Source organism: Perognathus longimembris, chromosome 28, assembly GCF_023159225.1.
Source record: "Perognathus longimembris pacificus isolate PPM17 chromosome 28, ASM2315922v1, whole genome shotgun sequence".
NCBI lineage: Eukaryota > Metazoa > Chordata > Mammalia > Rodentia > Heteromyidae > Perognathus > Perognathus longimembris.
The window spans coordinates 35,605,986-35,619,740 of NC_063188.1; the positions used below are offsets into that span (position 1 = coordinate 35,605,986).

Below are 13,755 nucleotides of genomic sequence, written 5' to 3' on the forward strand. Positions count from 1 at the left end.
TTCAATGAAGTAAGGGAAAAATTGCTAGTTCATATGGCTGAACACAGTATCATATAATTGAATGTTATCTAAACGAATGTTAAAATTCTGTTGTAAATCTGCTGTTTTATCCTTTAACTACTACAGAGATTATGTAATTAAGGTTCAAAGTTCCATGAAGAAATATAGTATATATGAAGTCTCCTTTCTATTAGAAATTTTTGAAGTACCTTCAACCATATTTCATATCCCCCAGTGAGTTTTGAATATGTCTAGTCAAACTTGTGATGCTATATTGTGACAAGTTTGGCGACATGGATCCCAATGGAGATTAAGATGCAACATGGAATTTTTAATTTTTTTTTGGCCAGTCCCGGGGCTTGAACTCAGGGCCTGAGCATCGTCCCTGGCTTCTTTTTGCTCAAGGTTAGCACTCTGCCACTTGAGCCACAGAGAGCCACAGTGCCACTTCTGGCCTTTTCTATATATGTGGTGCTGAGGAATCTAAACCAGGGCTTCATGTATACGAGGCAAGCACTCTACCACTAGGCTATATTCCCAGCCCAAGTTCGGCAAAATTTTTGATGTTACATGTATTATTTCTTTCTTTGAGAGAAGAGCATCAACTTAAGATGACATGAAAAAGTCTTCCTTGTCCTTCATAATTCTGGAAAAATAAACACTAAGCTTTAAATTTACCTTTTGCTGGGCTTAAACCCCAGGCCTGGTTGCTGTCATTGGGTGATTTTTGCTCAAGGGTAGCTCTCTACCACTTGAGCCACAGTCCCATGTCCTGCTTTTTGTTGTAGTTAATTGGAGATAAGAGCCTCACAGACTTTTCTTGCCTGGGATGGAAACCTTGACACTCAGATCTAGCCTCCTGAGTAGGATTACAGGCATGGACCACTGGCACCCAGTTAAACCTGCATTTTAAAATATATGCTTTATAGGGTGTCCATTAAAATTTTGCCTTAACTGAGGTGTTCTATATACTTATTTCCTAGTCTTACAGTAGTTTGAGAGTGAGGACTTTTTCATGTAAATGGTGATATGAAAATGTTTTATTATAAACATTTACTGGAAACATGGTAATTTGTTCTTGTGAGAAAATAATTTATAGTATTGAAACAATAAAGTTTAGTACAATGCTTTATGAGACTTCATTAGATTTTCAAAAGTAGATATTTGAAAATTACAAAACACATTCTGAATTTGTATCTTTTGAGTCATCATTAGGAATGATGCTACAAGCATCCAAAATATGTAAGTTCATGTACTTTGACCTGTGAAAGAAATATCTCCATAGATTTTAATCTGTTTCTTCCATGGTTGTTTTCTTCATAAAAGCAATGGGCAAGCATTTATACGTACTAAAGTTTTAATTTTCAGGACAAAATATAATGGAATTGATTCTTGTTTTTAAGTAAGACAAAAGGCTTTGATGGAAATAGTTTCATCTCCTGACCAATTAATATCTCTTTATTCAGAGACAATTTCAAATATGAAAATAAAATTATTTCCAAGAGCAGGTATGAATATATTATTAACCAAGGTATTCCACTTATTATTAATATTTTTGCCTCTTTTCATTTCAGGGATGACCTTTTTTCTAAATGATTTGAGAATAAGGTATATATGCCATTGCCTGTTCACTGCTAAATATTTCAGTGTGCATTTATTAAGCACAGGAATTGCCTCTTACATAATCATAAATAAATGTCTTTCTTCTTTCTGTTACTGGGGATTGAATCTAGAGCTTCACTAGGCAAGTGGTTTACCATTTGAGGTACAAACTTAGCCTTTTTGTTTTTATTTCATTTGGGGGACAGAGTCTTGCTAATTTTTCTCCTGCTGGCCTCAAACTCATGATCTTCCTGCTTCTGTTTCCCAAGTAGCAGGAATTACAAGGCTGATCCACGATAATAGATGTCTTTTTTATTTTTATTTATTGCCAAATTGATGTACAGAGAGGTTACAGTTTCATATGTTAGCCCTTGGGTACATTTCTTGTACTGTTTGTTACCTCCTCCCTCATTCCCCCTTTCCCCTTTCCCTCTCCTCCCATAAGTTGTTCAGTGGGTTTACACCAAATGGTTTTGCAAGTATTGCTTTTGGAGTCGTTTGTCATTTTATCCTTTGTCTCTCAATTTTGATATTCCCTTTCACTTCCATAGTTCTAATACAAGTATATACAGTACCCAGTGTATTTAGATGAGATACAGTGATAGCGTAAGTACAATCACAGGAAGGGGATACAAGAGGATCATCAACAAAAGAAGCTATGGGTTCACATGGCGTGTTGAAAGTAATTACAACAGTGATATAACACTCGTTTCCCTAACATGGAGTTCATTTCACTTAGCATCATCTTATGCGTTCATAGGGGCATAGCTATTAGACTCTTGTGATCCTCTGCTGTGACTAGCCTAAACCTGTGCTAATTATTTCCTATGAGGGAAACCATAGAGTCCATATTTCTTTGGGTCTGGCTCACTTCACTTAGTATAAATTTTTCCAAGTTCTTCCATTTCCTTACGAATGGGGTAATGTCATTCTTTCTGATAGAGACATAAAATTCCATTGTGTATATGTACTGCATTTTCCTGATCCATTCGTCTACTGAGGGGCATCTAGGTTGGTTCCATATTTTAGCTATGACAAATTATGCTGCGATGAACACTGTTGTGCTGGTGGCTTTAGTGTGTTCTTTTTTTTTTTTTTTTTTTTTGGCCAGTCCTGGGCCTTGAACTCAGGGCCTGAGCACTGTCCCTGGCTTCTTTTTGCTCAAGGCTAGCACTCTGCCACTTGAGCCACAGCACCACTTCTGGCCATTTTCTGTATATGTGGTGCTGGGGAATCGAACCCAGGGCTTCATGTATACGAGGCAAGCACTCTTGCCACTAGGCCATATCCCCAGCCCTTTAGTGTGTTCTTGTTTGTGGTCTTTTGGGTATATTCCCAAAAGTGGGGTTGCTGGGTCATAGGGGAGCTCTATATTTAGCCTTCTGAGGAATCTCCTTACTGCTTTCCAGAGTGGCTGAACTTTACCGGCCATACAACGGACAAAGGCCTCATATCTAAAATATATGCAGAACTAAAAAAAAATAAATTCCTTCAAAATAAAACCACAATGGACCAACAGCCCCCTCAACAAGTAGGCTAAAGACTTAAAGAGACTTCTCTGATAAGGAAATGAGAATGGCCAAGAGACATATGAAAAAGTGCCCTACATTACTGGCCATAAAAGAAATGTAAATCAAAACCACACTGAGATTCCACCTCATCCCAGTAAGTATGTCCTTTATCAAGAAGACTAACAATAACAAATGTTGGAGGGCATGTGGCCAAAAGGGAATAGATGTCTTTTAATTGAGTTTAGACAATAAAAGACAACTTACCATCAATCGTTTCATCCCCTCCAAAACGTTGTCTGTAGAAAAGCATAAGCTCAATGTTGTAGCATTTGTAGATGACCACTAGCAATATAATGAGCAGAAAGATTGCCCCCAGACCTCCTGCCAGCTCAATTTTGTAGATTAAATCTAAATAAACAGGGAGAAAAGTAATTAAATTGACAACACGTGGTCTTTTCCCATATTTCCAGTATAGAGAATGTATAACAGAGTCTACTTTCCTCCTGACAATATTCTTGCTTCATTAGTTGCTCCTAACATATTTGTGTGAATCAAATATTTTGTAAAACTAGCTCTTTCTAAAGATTTAAATAATATTCCACTACAAATAGGCAGTCAGACAAAGGACTAGTCACTCTCAGTTTTCTATGTATAATTCTTATTTTCACACATATAAATTTTCTTTAACTTTGAGGGAACTAGTAAATTTTCTTTACTCTCATTTCAAGACCAGTATTTTGTTGTTTCTGTAGAATTATCTTATGGGTTGTGCAAGATTACCATCCTATACTTCTCAGGCCACATGCCCTATTCTTCTACAGGGGAACAACATCATAAAATTATTTTCAGATTCAAATAAAATCTAATGAGCTTGCAAGATTTAACTTTTTCATTCAACTCCAGTAGGACATAATCTAATATAAGCTTAGCAGGCGAAATTAGTTTACTTCTTTTCCCCACTTATTTGAATAAATGACTATAATATATATGTGACATAATATGCCCAGTGGAACAAAAAAGAATGAGAAATCCAGGCTAATCACTTAGCATTTTCAGTCAACACTAGGGTATACCATCCTTAAGCTGATCCAGTGGGACATTCTAAGAACTCTGAGAATTGGGATAATTAAATCAACACATAATGGAAGGAGGCTTAATCTCTCCCAGTCTCAGAGAGCAAGGAATTACCTATAGCTTAATTAGTGCTATTAAGAAATCTAAAAAGTGCAACATCAAAAGAAAGGATGTTATACAGATAGAAAAATTGAGTTGGGATAATTTAGAGACACAGCAGAGACACATTTGCTACTACAGGATAAGAATATTCAGTAGTTTCAATGTAATCAATGATACTGCATTTAAGATAACTTTTCCTTTCAACCAAATTCCATAATTACCAAGCAATTTTTCTATTACTAACTCAGATTGCCGTGTAACTAGAAACTGAGAAGGGAAATAAGAAATTTGATTGTCAAATTTCACTATCAAACTGATATTTCTGACCAAGACAGATAAACAGCCAGTCTTTCTCTTGGATCACTGCTTAAGAGAAAATAGGTATAATATAACAAGATTCATTGAGCATATTTTATAAAAAGTAGAAACACATAATATATGAAGGTGTTGCATGATATTGTTGATAAAATCTTCAGCCAGTCTTTTATCTACTCTATAAATAATCATGTAGCACAGGGTTTAATATTCCTACTCTCTGTATAAAGAATTTGAGATTCAGTAGTTGAAGTCAATTATCTACGGTAATATACAGACGAAGTAGCCCAAATGGGACATGAGCTCAAGGTATCTTAACTTCAAATTCAAGGCTGTATGTAATACACAACACCTTTATACATTCTATTCTAGAAAATGACCTTGTGCTCCATAATACTTTTGGTAGTAATTCTTCTTTTTTTTTTTTTTTTTGGCCAGTCCTGGGCCTTGGACTCAGGGCCTGAGCACTGTCCCTGGCTTCTTCCCGCTCAAGGCTAGCACTCTGCCACTTGAGCCACAGCGCCGCTTCTGGCCGTTTTCTGTATATGTGGTGCTGGGGAATTGAACCTAGGGCCTCGTGTATCCGAGGCAGGCACTCTTGCCACTAGGCTATATCCCCAGCCCCTTGGTAGTACTTCTTGACAACCCATGACTTGTGAATTTTGGTGCCATGCTACTTTTCAATTCCAAAGAAAGAAGAAAAACTACAATTTATCGAGTATAATAAAAGATCTGGCAACTGTATGTTGCATAATCCTGTAACCATAGACAGGGATAGAAAGGCCTCTTTGTGATCCTATGTATGAAGCAAAGTGTTAGTTTTTGTAGGGAAGAAGAGTTTAGTTTCAGAAAAATGGAGTGCGTGAGGAGCTGAGAGTGGCCAGATACAGTTCATCCAATCAGGAAAATCGGGGCATAGGAATGGAAGAAACACAAATACATGTAATTCTTTTTCAGTAAGGGGGAAAGGAGAAGGAAACACAAAGAGAATCCAGAGACTGTAAAGGAAAAATTATGTCAACAAGAAATATTACAAGGGGCTCAATAAGCGGGGATAGAAAACTGAAATCTGTCTCTGCATTGGATGCTGCAAGGGTCATATTGAAAGTTAAGCTACAAAATTTTAGGTAAAAATAAAGGCACACCAAGCCACACATTAGCCCTTCCTCCTACTGTCTAAGCAGATTCCCCAGCAACTACTGCCTACTTGGATGCAGATAAAAATCTTTGCTTGTTTTCTCACCACTAATATATCAATAATATTTGTTCTTTTGAAGCAATACACTGGGCTAGGAATGTGGCCAATGGTAAAGTGCTGGCCTCGTATACATGAAGCCCTGGGTTCGATTCCTTAGCACCACATATATAGAAAAAAAAACGCTGTGGCTCAAGTGGTTGAGTGCTAGCCTTGAGCAAAAAGAAGCCAGGGACAGTGCTCAGACCATGAGTTCAAGCCCCAGGACTGGCAAAAAACAAAAAAACAAAACAAAGATCTATGAAGTAATACACTGTGTTACTCTATAAAACAATCTCTTTTTGACCTTTGGGCATTGGTTGACTTGATTTAGAGTGTTTGTCCTGCTGTAAGATGTTCATTTTATTCTGTAAATGCTTTGGTGCTTTGTCTCTCTTTCCTTTTCCGCAACTACTGCCTACTTGGATGCAGATAAAAATCTTTGCTTGTTTTCTCACCACTAATATATCAATAATATTTGTTCTTTTGAAGCAATACACTGGGCTAGGAATGTGGCCAATGGTAAAGTGCTGGCCTCGTATACATGAAGCCCTGGGTTCAATTCCTTAGCACCACATATATAGAAAAAAAAAACGCTGTGGCTCAAGTGGTTGAGTGCTAGCCTTGAGCAAAAAGAAGCCAGGGACAGTGCTCAGGCCCTGAGTTCAAGCCCCAGGACTGGCAAAAAACAAAAAAAAAAAAACAAAGATCTATGAAGTAATACACTGTGTTACTCTATAAAACAATCTCTCTTTGACCTTTGGGCATTGGTTGACTTGATTTAGAGTGTTTGTCCTGCTGTAAGATGTTCATTTTATTCTGTAAATGCTTTGGTGCTTTTTCTCTCTTTCCTTTTCCTCTCTGGTCAGAACAGTTTCCAACTGTTGACATAGTCACTGAATGGGATTTTTTTCCCCTCAGAAGCTACTATGTTATTTACAGAGTAGAGTTGCTATTAGGTAGATGGAAAGTTAGGCAGCAGGAACAATTTGTGCTCTCAAGCAGTAGACACCTTTTTCAGTACTAAATTTATGGAGGAAAACTATGGTGTGAAAAGTACCTTTGTGGTTTGGGGTCCACTTTATAAAAATACCTTTGAAAGATATTACATAATGGTGTCTGTTTAAGTTAAAAACTGTGGGCCTAGGCTCTGAGGCATAACCAGTATTCTTTAATTCAGTGCAGGCAGTCTCATCAAAAAGGAAACATCTATCCTATAATCAGAGGGCAGAATTACCATTGACCACATGACACTTGGCATTTCTTTTGTGTTGTTTGCAATTGCCATCTTCCATCTCAGCAGAATCTATACTTTTAGGGACATTTTGTTACTGAGAAGCAGAAAGTCATTTTATTTGGGCTATTCCTTGTATACACTTCATAAGCCTGAGAGCATGAAGTTCTTTCTTAACCTTAAGTTTGTTTTTTTGTTTTTTGTTTTTTTTTTGGCCAGTCCTGGGCCTTGGACTCAGGGCCTGAGCACTGTCCCTGGCTTCTCTTTGCTCAAGGCTAGCACTCTGCCACTTGAGCCACAGCACCGCTTCTGGCCGTTTTCTGTATATGTGGTGCTGGGGAATCGAACCCAGGGCCTCATGTATCTGAGGCAGGCACTCTTGCCACTAGGCCATATCCCCAGCCCTTAACCTTAAGTTTGAACCTAGCTGATTCCTTACTGTGAGCACAAACATCAACAATTAAAATATGGAACAAATAGGTGCTGAAGTCAAGGGACTAGAAAGAAGGAATGTTTTAGCAGATTTACATTGGGAAGCAGTTCAGGAGACTCCACCTGAATACTTCTGCTGTGATCTGTTGGTGTCCTCTCAAAATTCATATGTTGTGCTGGACTGCAAATATGGCTCAGGGGTACAGTAATTGACTGATGTGTAAGAAACCCTAGATTTTATCTCCAGCAGTGGAAAATATTCATATGTTGAAATCTAACTCCCCAAATCGATGGTATTAAAATATGGGTCCTGTTGGCGACGATTAGATCTTACTCTCATGAATAGAACCAGTGCTATTAAGGTGAAAGGGGTGACATTAGTCCTTTCTCCAAGGGGGCTGTTTGCCACTTATTGCTATGTAAGGATACACAGAATGCACTATTTATGAGAATGGTCCCTCATCAAACAAGTGTATTATATTGACACCTTGATCTTGGACATCTCTAAGCTTCTAGAATTGTAATAAACAACTTTCTGTTCTTTACATATGATTCTGTGTAAGGTATTTTGTTATGGCAGCCAAATGTACTAAGACATACACTGATACAAAGCTGTTAGTATCTTAACGTTGGGTTTTTCCACCCTATAGAGCTATGGGAAGTACATTTTTATTCTCCATTAATTGCCTAGTTTAAAGTATTGTGTCATTACAACCTGAATAAGAAAACTTCCTTTATGGTTTGGGAGATCAGTAGTACTGGGCAATGGTAGTACTGGGGATGAAGAGAGAGATTCAATGATATATTTGTTTCATGAGAAAAGGATGTGTGCAGAGAAGTAGAAATATTATTAGAGTTTCTTTAGTCAAAATTCTTTGGATCCCCAAAGGAAAATATTTCAGCTAGACCTCTTATGAATGTTTAGTTGTACTTACCAGAAAATTTTTCACCAGAGAATCATGTAGTAGTAGTAGGAGCAGGTAGAAGTTGCATGAGCAAATGGTTATTTTACAATGGTTAAATTATTTTACAAAATCTTAACCCTGATAATTAAATATGTAGGACATGAATTTTCACTTTACAAAGAACTTTTTCAGTTTATAAAAAGATTCATTGTATGTTTCCTCGCCATAATATTTATTATAGACATTTTAACTATTTGAATTTCAGCTTATAAAGAAGTTAGTAGTCCATAAAATAAGCCATATTCATATTGTAGGTGGGAACACCACAGCCACTAAGATGAGACTATGTTGTGATAAATCCTGAAAGATCCAAATCCAAAGGAAATATCTGAAGTTCCTCAAAAAAAGAGATAAATCTTGGTCTGATGTTAAATATTATGGTAAAGTCATAGGGATTCATGGCCTTCTTTTAGGTTCTGTCACATGTTTGAGAGCCCAAGAGAACCAAATGAAGAAAGATTAACTACATTCTTTGACTGTTACCTAGAAGAGACAGCGCAAGCTGATATATCATGGTCCAAAATGGTTTTGTTGAAAGATATAGTTTCAAGAGAAGTGAATACCAATATTAACATATTCTAAAAGAAGATAACATCCAATCTTTCAGCTTCTCATGGAACTTTGAAGCTCCCATAACCCTGGGGATGTACTGTATTCATCAATCTATTCCCCGGTACCATTATGTACTTTTTCCACAAATCCTCAATAATGACAGCAAATTTTAATCATTTATTCAAACAGAAGGCAGTCTAAATACCTATTAGTGGCTAGGAACTGCCTGAATTGCTAAGAATACAGCAGCTGTTTGTGGCTTGGAGAATCTATGAACCTGAAATAAGACTGAAATGGTCAGGAACAAAGTGATCTTTGTTTGTCAAAAGGAACCTGTAGGTTGACTAAGTCGTTACCCTGAACACAGGCAAAATTATTCAAATTCAGTATAATAACAAACATTGTTGGGACATAATACTGTTTAATCCATTATATAATTAGCTTTTGAATCTGAAAATAGCTACAGGAGACAGATATTATTACCTCTATTTTATAGAAGAGGAAACTAAGGATTAGGAAGTCTAATTAGACAAATTAGTCTTACTGAACTGGGTGGTTGAATGAGGGTCATTTTAATAAGGTTCATCTGACTTCACTTTCCATATTAGACTCATTTACACTTAAATATTTCTTTATTTTGAGGCAGAATCAATTCTACTTAGGTAAGGAACAATAAGAAAGAGATAACATTATTCTCAGAATGACACTTCCTTACTCCGTGTAGAGTTTCTAGCTATGCTCAAGTATTAGAGCTGGCTAGAAAATAGACATTATATCTTGGGTATTATTATATCATTGGTCATTCAAGAAGAGCTATATCTCCAGGTTTCTTATCTTGAGGGGTGCAACTGCTTCATTATACCAGTGGGTACAACCAGTAAGCTTGTTGATCAAATCTGTTCTATAGTTCTATAGCCCAGGCAACAAGAACACTGATTAAGAACATTTGTCCTGCTACATTTACAAATCCTTTGCCAGATGTATACACAAAGTATTTAGGCTTTGGCAATAACTAAAGACTTACTGCAAGGAAAGAGCCAATTTGAAAGTTTCTCCAGCCACTGAGATTCCTGTTTCTATATCTGGCTTTATCTTCTTTATTCATAAATTTAGTTTTTTTTCTTTGCCTATTATATACACCACCCAAACTAGAAGAATTTCCACAAATGTCGAATTATTAAGAATATATGAACCTGCTAAAAGGTTGCATCATTCCAAGTCATGTCCCCAAGTATAGGTTATATTATTTATGATAATAATTGTAACAATTGTACACAGAACTATTCATTTTTCTATATTTTAATTAGGAAATAAAAGAGAAAGAGTAATGTATCTTCTCTGATAAAAATTTCTAGCATTTAAGGAATTATAAACTTGAAAAGGTTAAATACAGAGAAAATATTGGATGTCAATATAAATCAACTTTTAAATAACATTTAATATGACAAGGAAGGTGCATTTGATCACAACTGCCTTAATGTGCAACAATGTTCAATTTCTTCACTTCTTAGTAGTCTATACAGATCATACTATAGATGGCATTCAAGATATTGTGCCTTAAAGAAATCAGTGGGTCACAGAATAAAATAAGGTGAGGAAGGATATTACACTTTAGTAGTTATTGATGGCTCACTAAAACATAATTATAAAAATAAAAGAAATACCCTTTTTACGCAGCAGCACACTGGCATGTTTCCGTCCATTTCGGTTTTCCACATGGCAGGTATAATTGGCCAAATCTGCCTCCACCACTGAGTCAAAGATGAGTGTCAACTCCACTTCTTTTTCTCCAAGATGCTCTTTGAGGAGTCTGGAAATACAGTATTCTTGATTGAATTGGTTTGAATTAGATATAATACAGCCATATAGAGTCTGCATACAAATGATTATAGATAGCCCTCCCCATCCAGGACGCTAGTAGGAAGAGAGTTCTAGTTGGATGTATGTGATGTGAATGGGGGCACCTCCAACAAGGAAATGACAGTGGTACTAGTTTGAAGGACAAATGTGAGAAATTCACTCAGAAAAAAAATTAACATATTGCAAGGTTTTTTGTGGTTTTTTTGGCCAGTCCTGGGGCTTAGACTCAGGGCCTGAGCACTGTCCCTGGCTTCTTTTTTGCTCAAGGCTAGCACTCTGCCACTTGGGCCACAGCGCCACTTCTGGCCATTTTCTGTATATGTGGTGCTGGGGAATCGAACCCACGGCCTCATGTATATGAGGCAGGCACTCTTGCCACTAGGCCATATCCCCAGCCCAACATATTGCAAGTTTTGATAAATGAAGATAATATGATTTCTGGGTCAAAAGGAGAGAAAAGTAGATTTTGTGTTCTAAATTGACTATAGGAGAACAAATTGGATTCTTAACACATGGCGTGAAGAAAAAAATTCTATACTTAGAGTTTTAACTAGTGAAGTTAAGGAGAAAAGCAGTAATCTTGCACAATGTGACCATATGAGAAGTAAAGCAAATGTGGTTAGTAGCCTTCTGTATTCAGATACTATTGAGAGTGAGGACGTTGGTGGTATAGTGGTGAGCATAGCTGCTTTCCAGATACTATTGAGAAGTCTGTTGCCAATACAGTAATGAGTTCTGCCTCTCATCCCCACAAAGAATCATGTTTCCCTCAACTCGCTCGTAAAGCCCTTATTTCCCCAAATATCACTCCACAATTGTACTTCTGCTTTTCACTTTGTCTTCTGTGACATTTTCTCCCAATCCTGTGTTTTGCTTTCTTGAGTGAAATTTCAAAGAACCTTGAATGACCAATGATATCATTAATAACAATATTCTTTACAGAAGAGCTATATCTCCAGGTTTCTTATCTTGAGGGGTGCAACTGCTGTTTCTTTGAAGAATTATAATCTCACCAGAAATCAGCTACCTCCTGAGTGAGGTAGAAGTGAATACCATGCTGAGTTTTCTAAGTCGTCCTGCCTTCAACAAAAGTAAATAAAATCATGAATCAAATTGAGGGGAAATTACATTATGGGATATGTTCTTAAATACATTTGTAAATACAAGCAGTATGGAAATTTAGAGGAGTAGAAATAATTCTTATCTCCTATATGGATATATAAATACAGAGAAAATCCTTCTGATTCATTGTCTTTGAGCATAAGCTGTACAATTAATATACACTAGAAGAGAGAGAGGAAGAGAGAACAACAATGCATAGAAAAAACTTGATTCTAAATACAGGCCTTTGATTTGTAAACTCAAGAAACTGGGTCTTTACAAATTCATTAACTCAATGGTGCCTTAATTGAACAATGGGAAAATGATTATATTTATTTAAGAATAAAATTTGCTAAAGTGATTTGAAAAATAAACAGTACTATGCTCATGCAAGAGAATGCTATTAAACATCAACATTTTTTTTTTGTTACCTGACTTGGGTGAGTGGATTTGGGCTCATCAAACATATTTTCATTTACATTTAATGACCTTTAAGGCTTATTTGAGAGATGGAAGGGCTTAAAATTGAATTGTTGGAGGAGTTTCTAGACTCATACTGTGATGTATTGATATCTGAAGCCAAAATTATATTTCAAAAGGCATGTTTTTAAAAATTAACCCTATTTCTGCTTCCTTTGAATGAGATATATATCTGAGAGTTGACAATGGGGCAATCAAGCTCTAGTAAGTCTTCTGTCCTTTTTCATGTATTATCATTAAATTAGGGCAAGTATAAGAATTTTCTTGACTGAATTTTGAGAGCACATCTATTAATCTTTTTTTTTGTAGGTCCTGGGGCTTGAACTCTCGGCTTGGGTGCTGCCCCTGAGCTCTTCAGCTCAAGGCTAGTGCTCTACCCCTTGAGTCACAGTGCCTCTTCTGGTTCTCTGGTGGTTAATTAGAGATAAGAGTCTCACGGACTTTTTTTGCCCAGGCTAGTTTGAACCACGATCCTCAGTTCACAGCCTCCTGACTAGCTAGGATTACAGGTGTGAGCCACTAGCGCCTGGATTTCTGTTAACTTTTATATGAATTTATTTTCTTCCTACCTTAAGCTATAGTTCATCCCTCCTGTCTTTTCTGCCAACATAATTAACCAAGATGTTTCTTCAAATTGGAATTTATTCTGCTCATGGTTTATATTGACTTTTTCTGTCTCTATTTTCTCCCTACTCTTGGTAGATCACACTACACTCAATTGTTTTAGTTCTATGTAACTTGCTATGGAAGCAACCTCTGTAGTGCCAGAATCCACGTAGGCATTGCAAACTCAGTTTGATTTAAAGTTTTGCATGGAAGGCAGCTACAGCCTCTGCCAGGCACGAGGCAGAAAGCTGATCCTATTACTCTCCACCAAGTCTTCCCCTCTACTTTCTAATGCAGTTTCCAAAAACAGATCTTCACAGGCTACAGAAAGAATTTGGAGGAGAGCATTTGAAAAATGATCCTTGGTCTATCTATTAATACATATGACGTGTGTTAATTATCAGCTCTTAAAAATCTAGAGGTGACTTGCTTTTCTGGAATTAAAAAGCAAGGTGGTGTTTATCTCTACAAATGACTTTGAAGACCAGTCGTAATTTAAATATGCAAAATCAACACGTATCAAAATATGGCATTGTGCCCCATTAATATGTACAATTTTCCTGTTTTAATATAGTATCTAAAATAAATTTTATTTTACTTTTTTCCTTTATTGTCAAATTGAACTACAGTGGTGTTACAGTTTTATATGTAAGGCAGTGAGTACATTTCTTGTTCAACTTCTTACCT

The 13,755-nt window shown here is 36.6% G+C and overlaps 1 protein-coding gene across 1 annotated transcript in view; it reads right to left on the reverse strand.

The window, feature by feature from the left end:
- Il1rapl2 (interleukin 1 receptor accessory protein like 2) overlaps positions 1–13,755 on the reverse strand; it is a 1,034,445-nt gene that overhangs the window by 18,199 nt on the left and 1,002,491 nt on the right. The window contains exons 7-8 of the mRNA XM_048336557.1: positions 10,686–10,831; positions 3,378–3,521 (exon numbers count right to left, since the gene is read on the reverse strand). Of these exons, the coding sequence (XP_048192514.1) occupies positions 3,378–3,521; positions 10,686–10,831 (290 nt within the window). The remainder of the gene's footprint in view (positions 1–3,377; positions 3,522–10,685; positions 10,832–13,755) is intronic.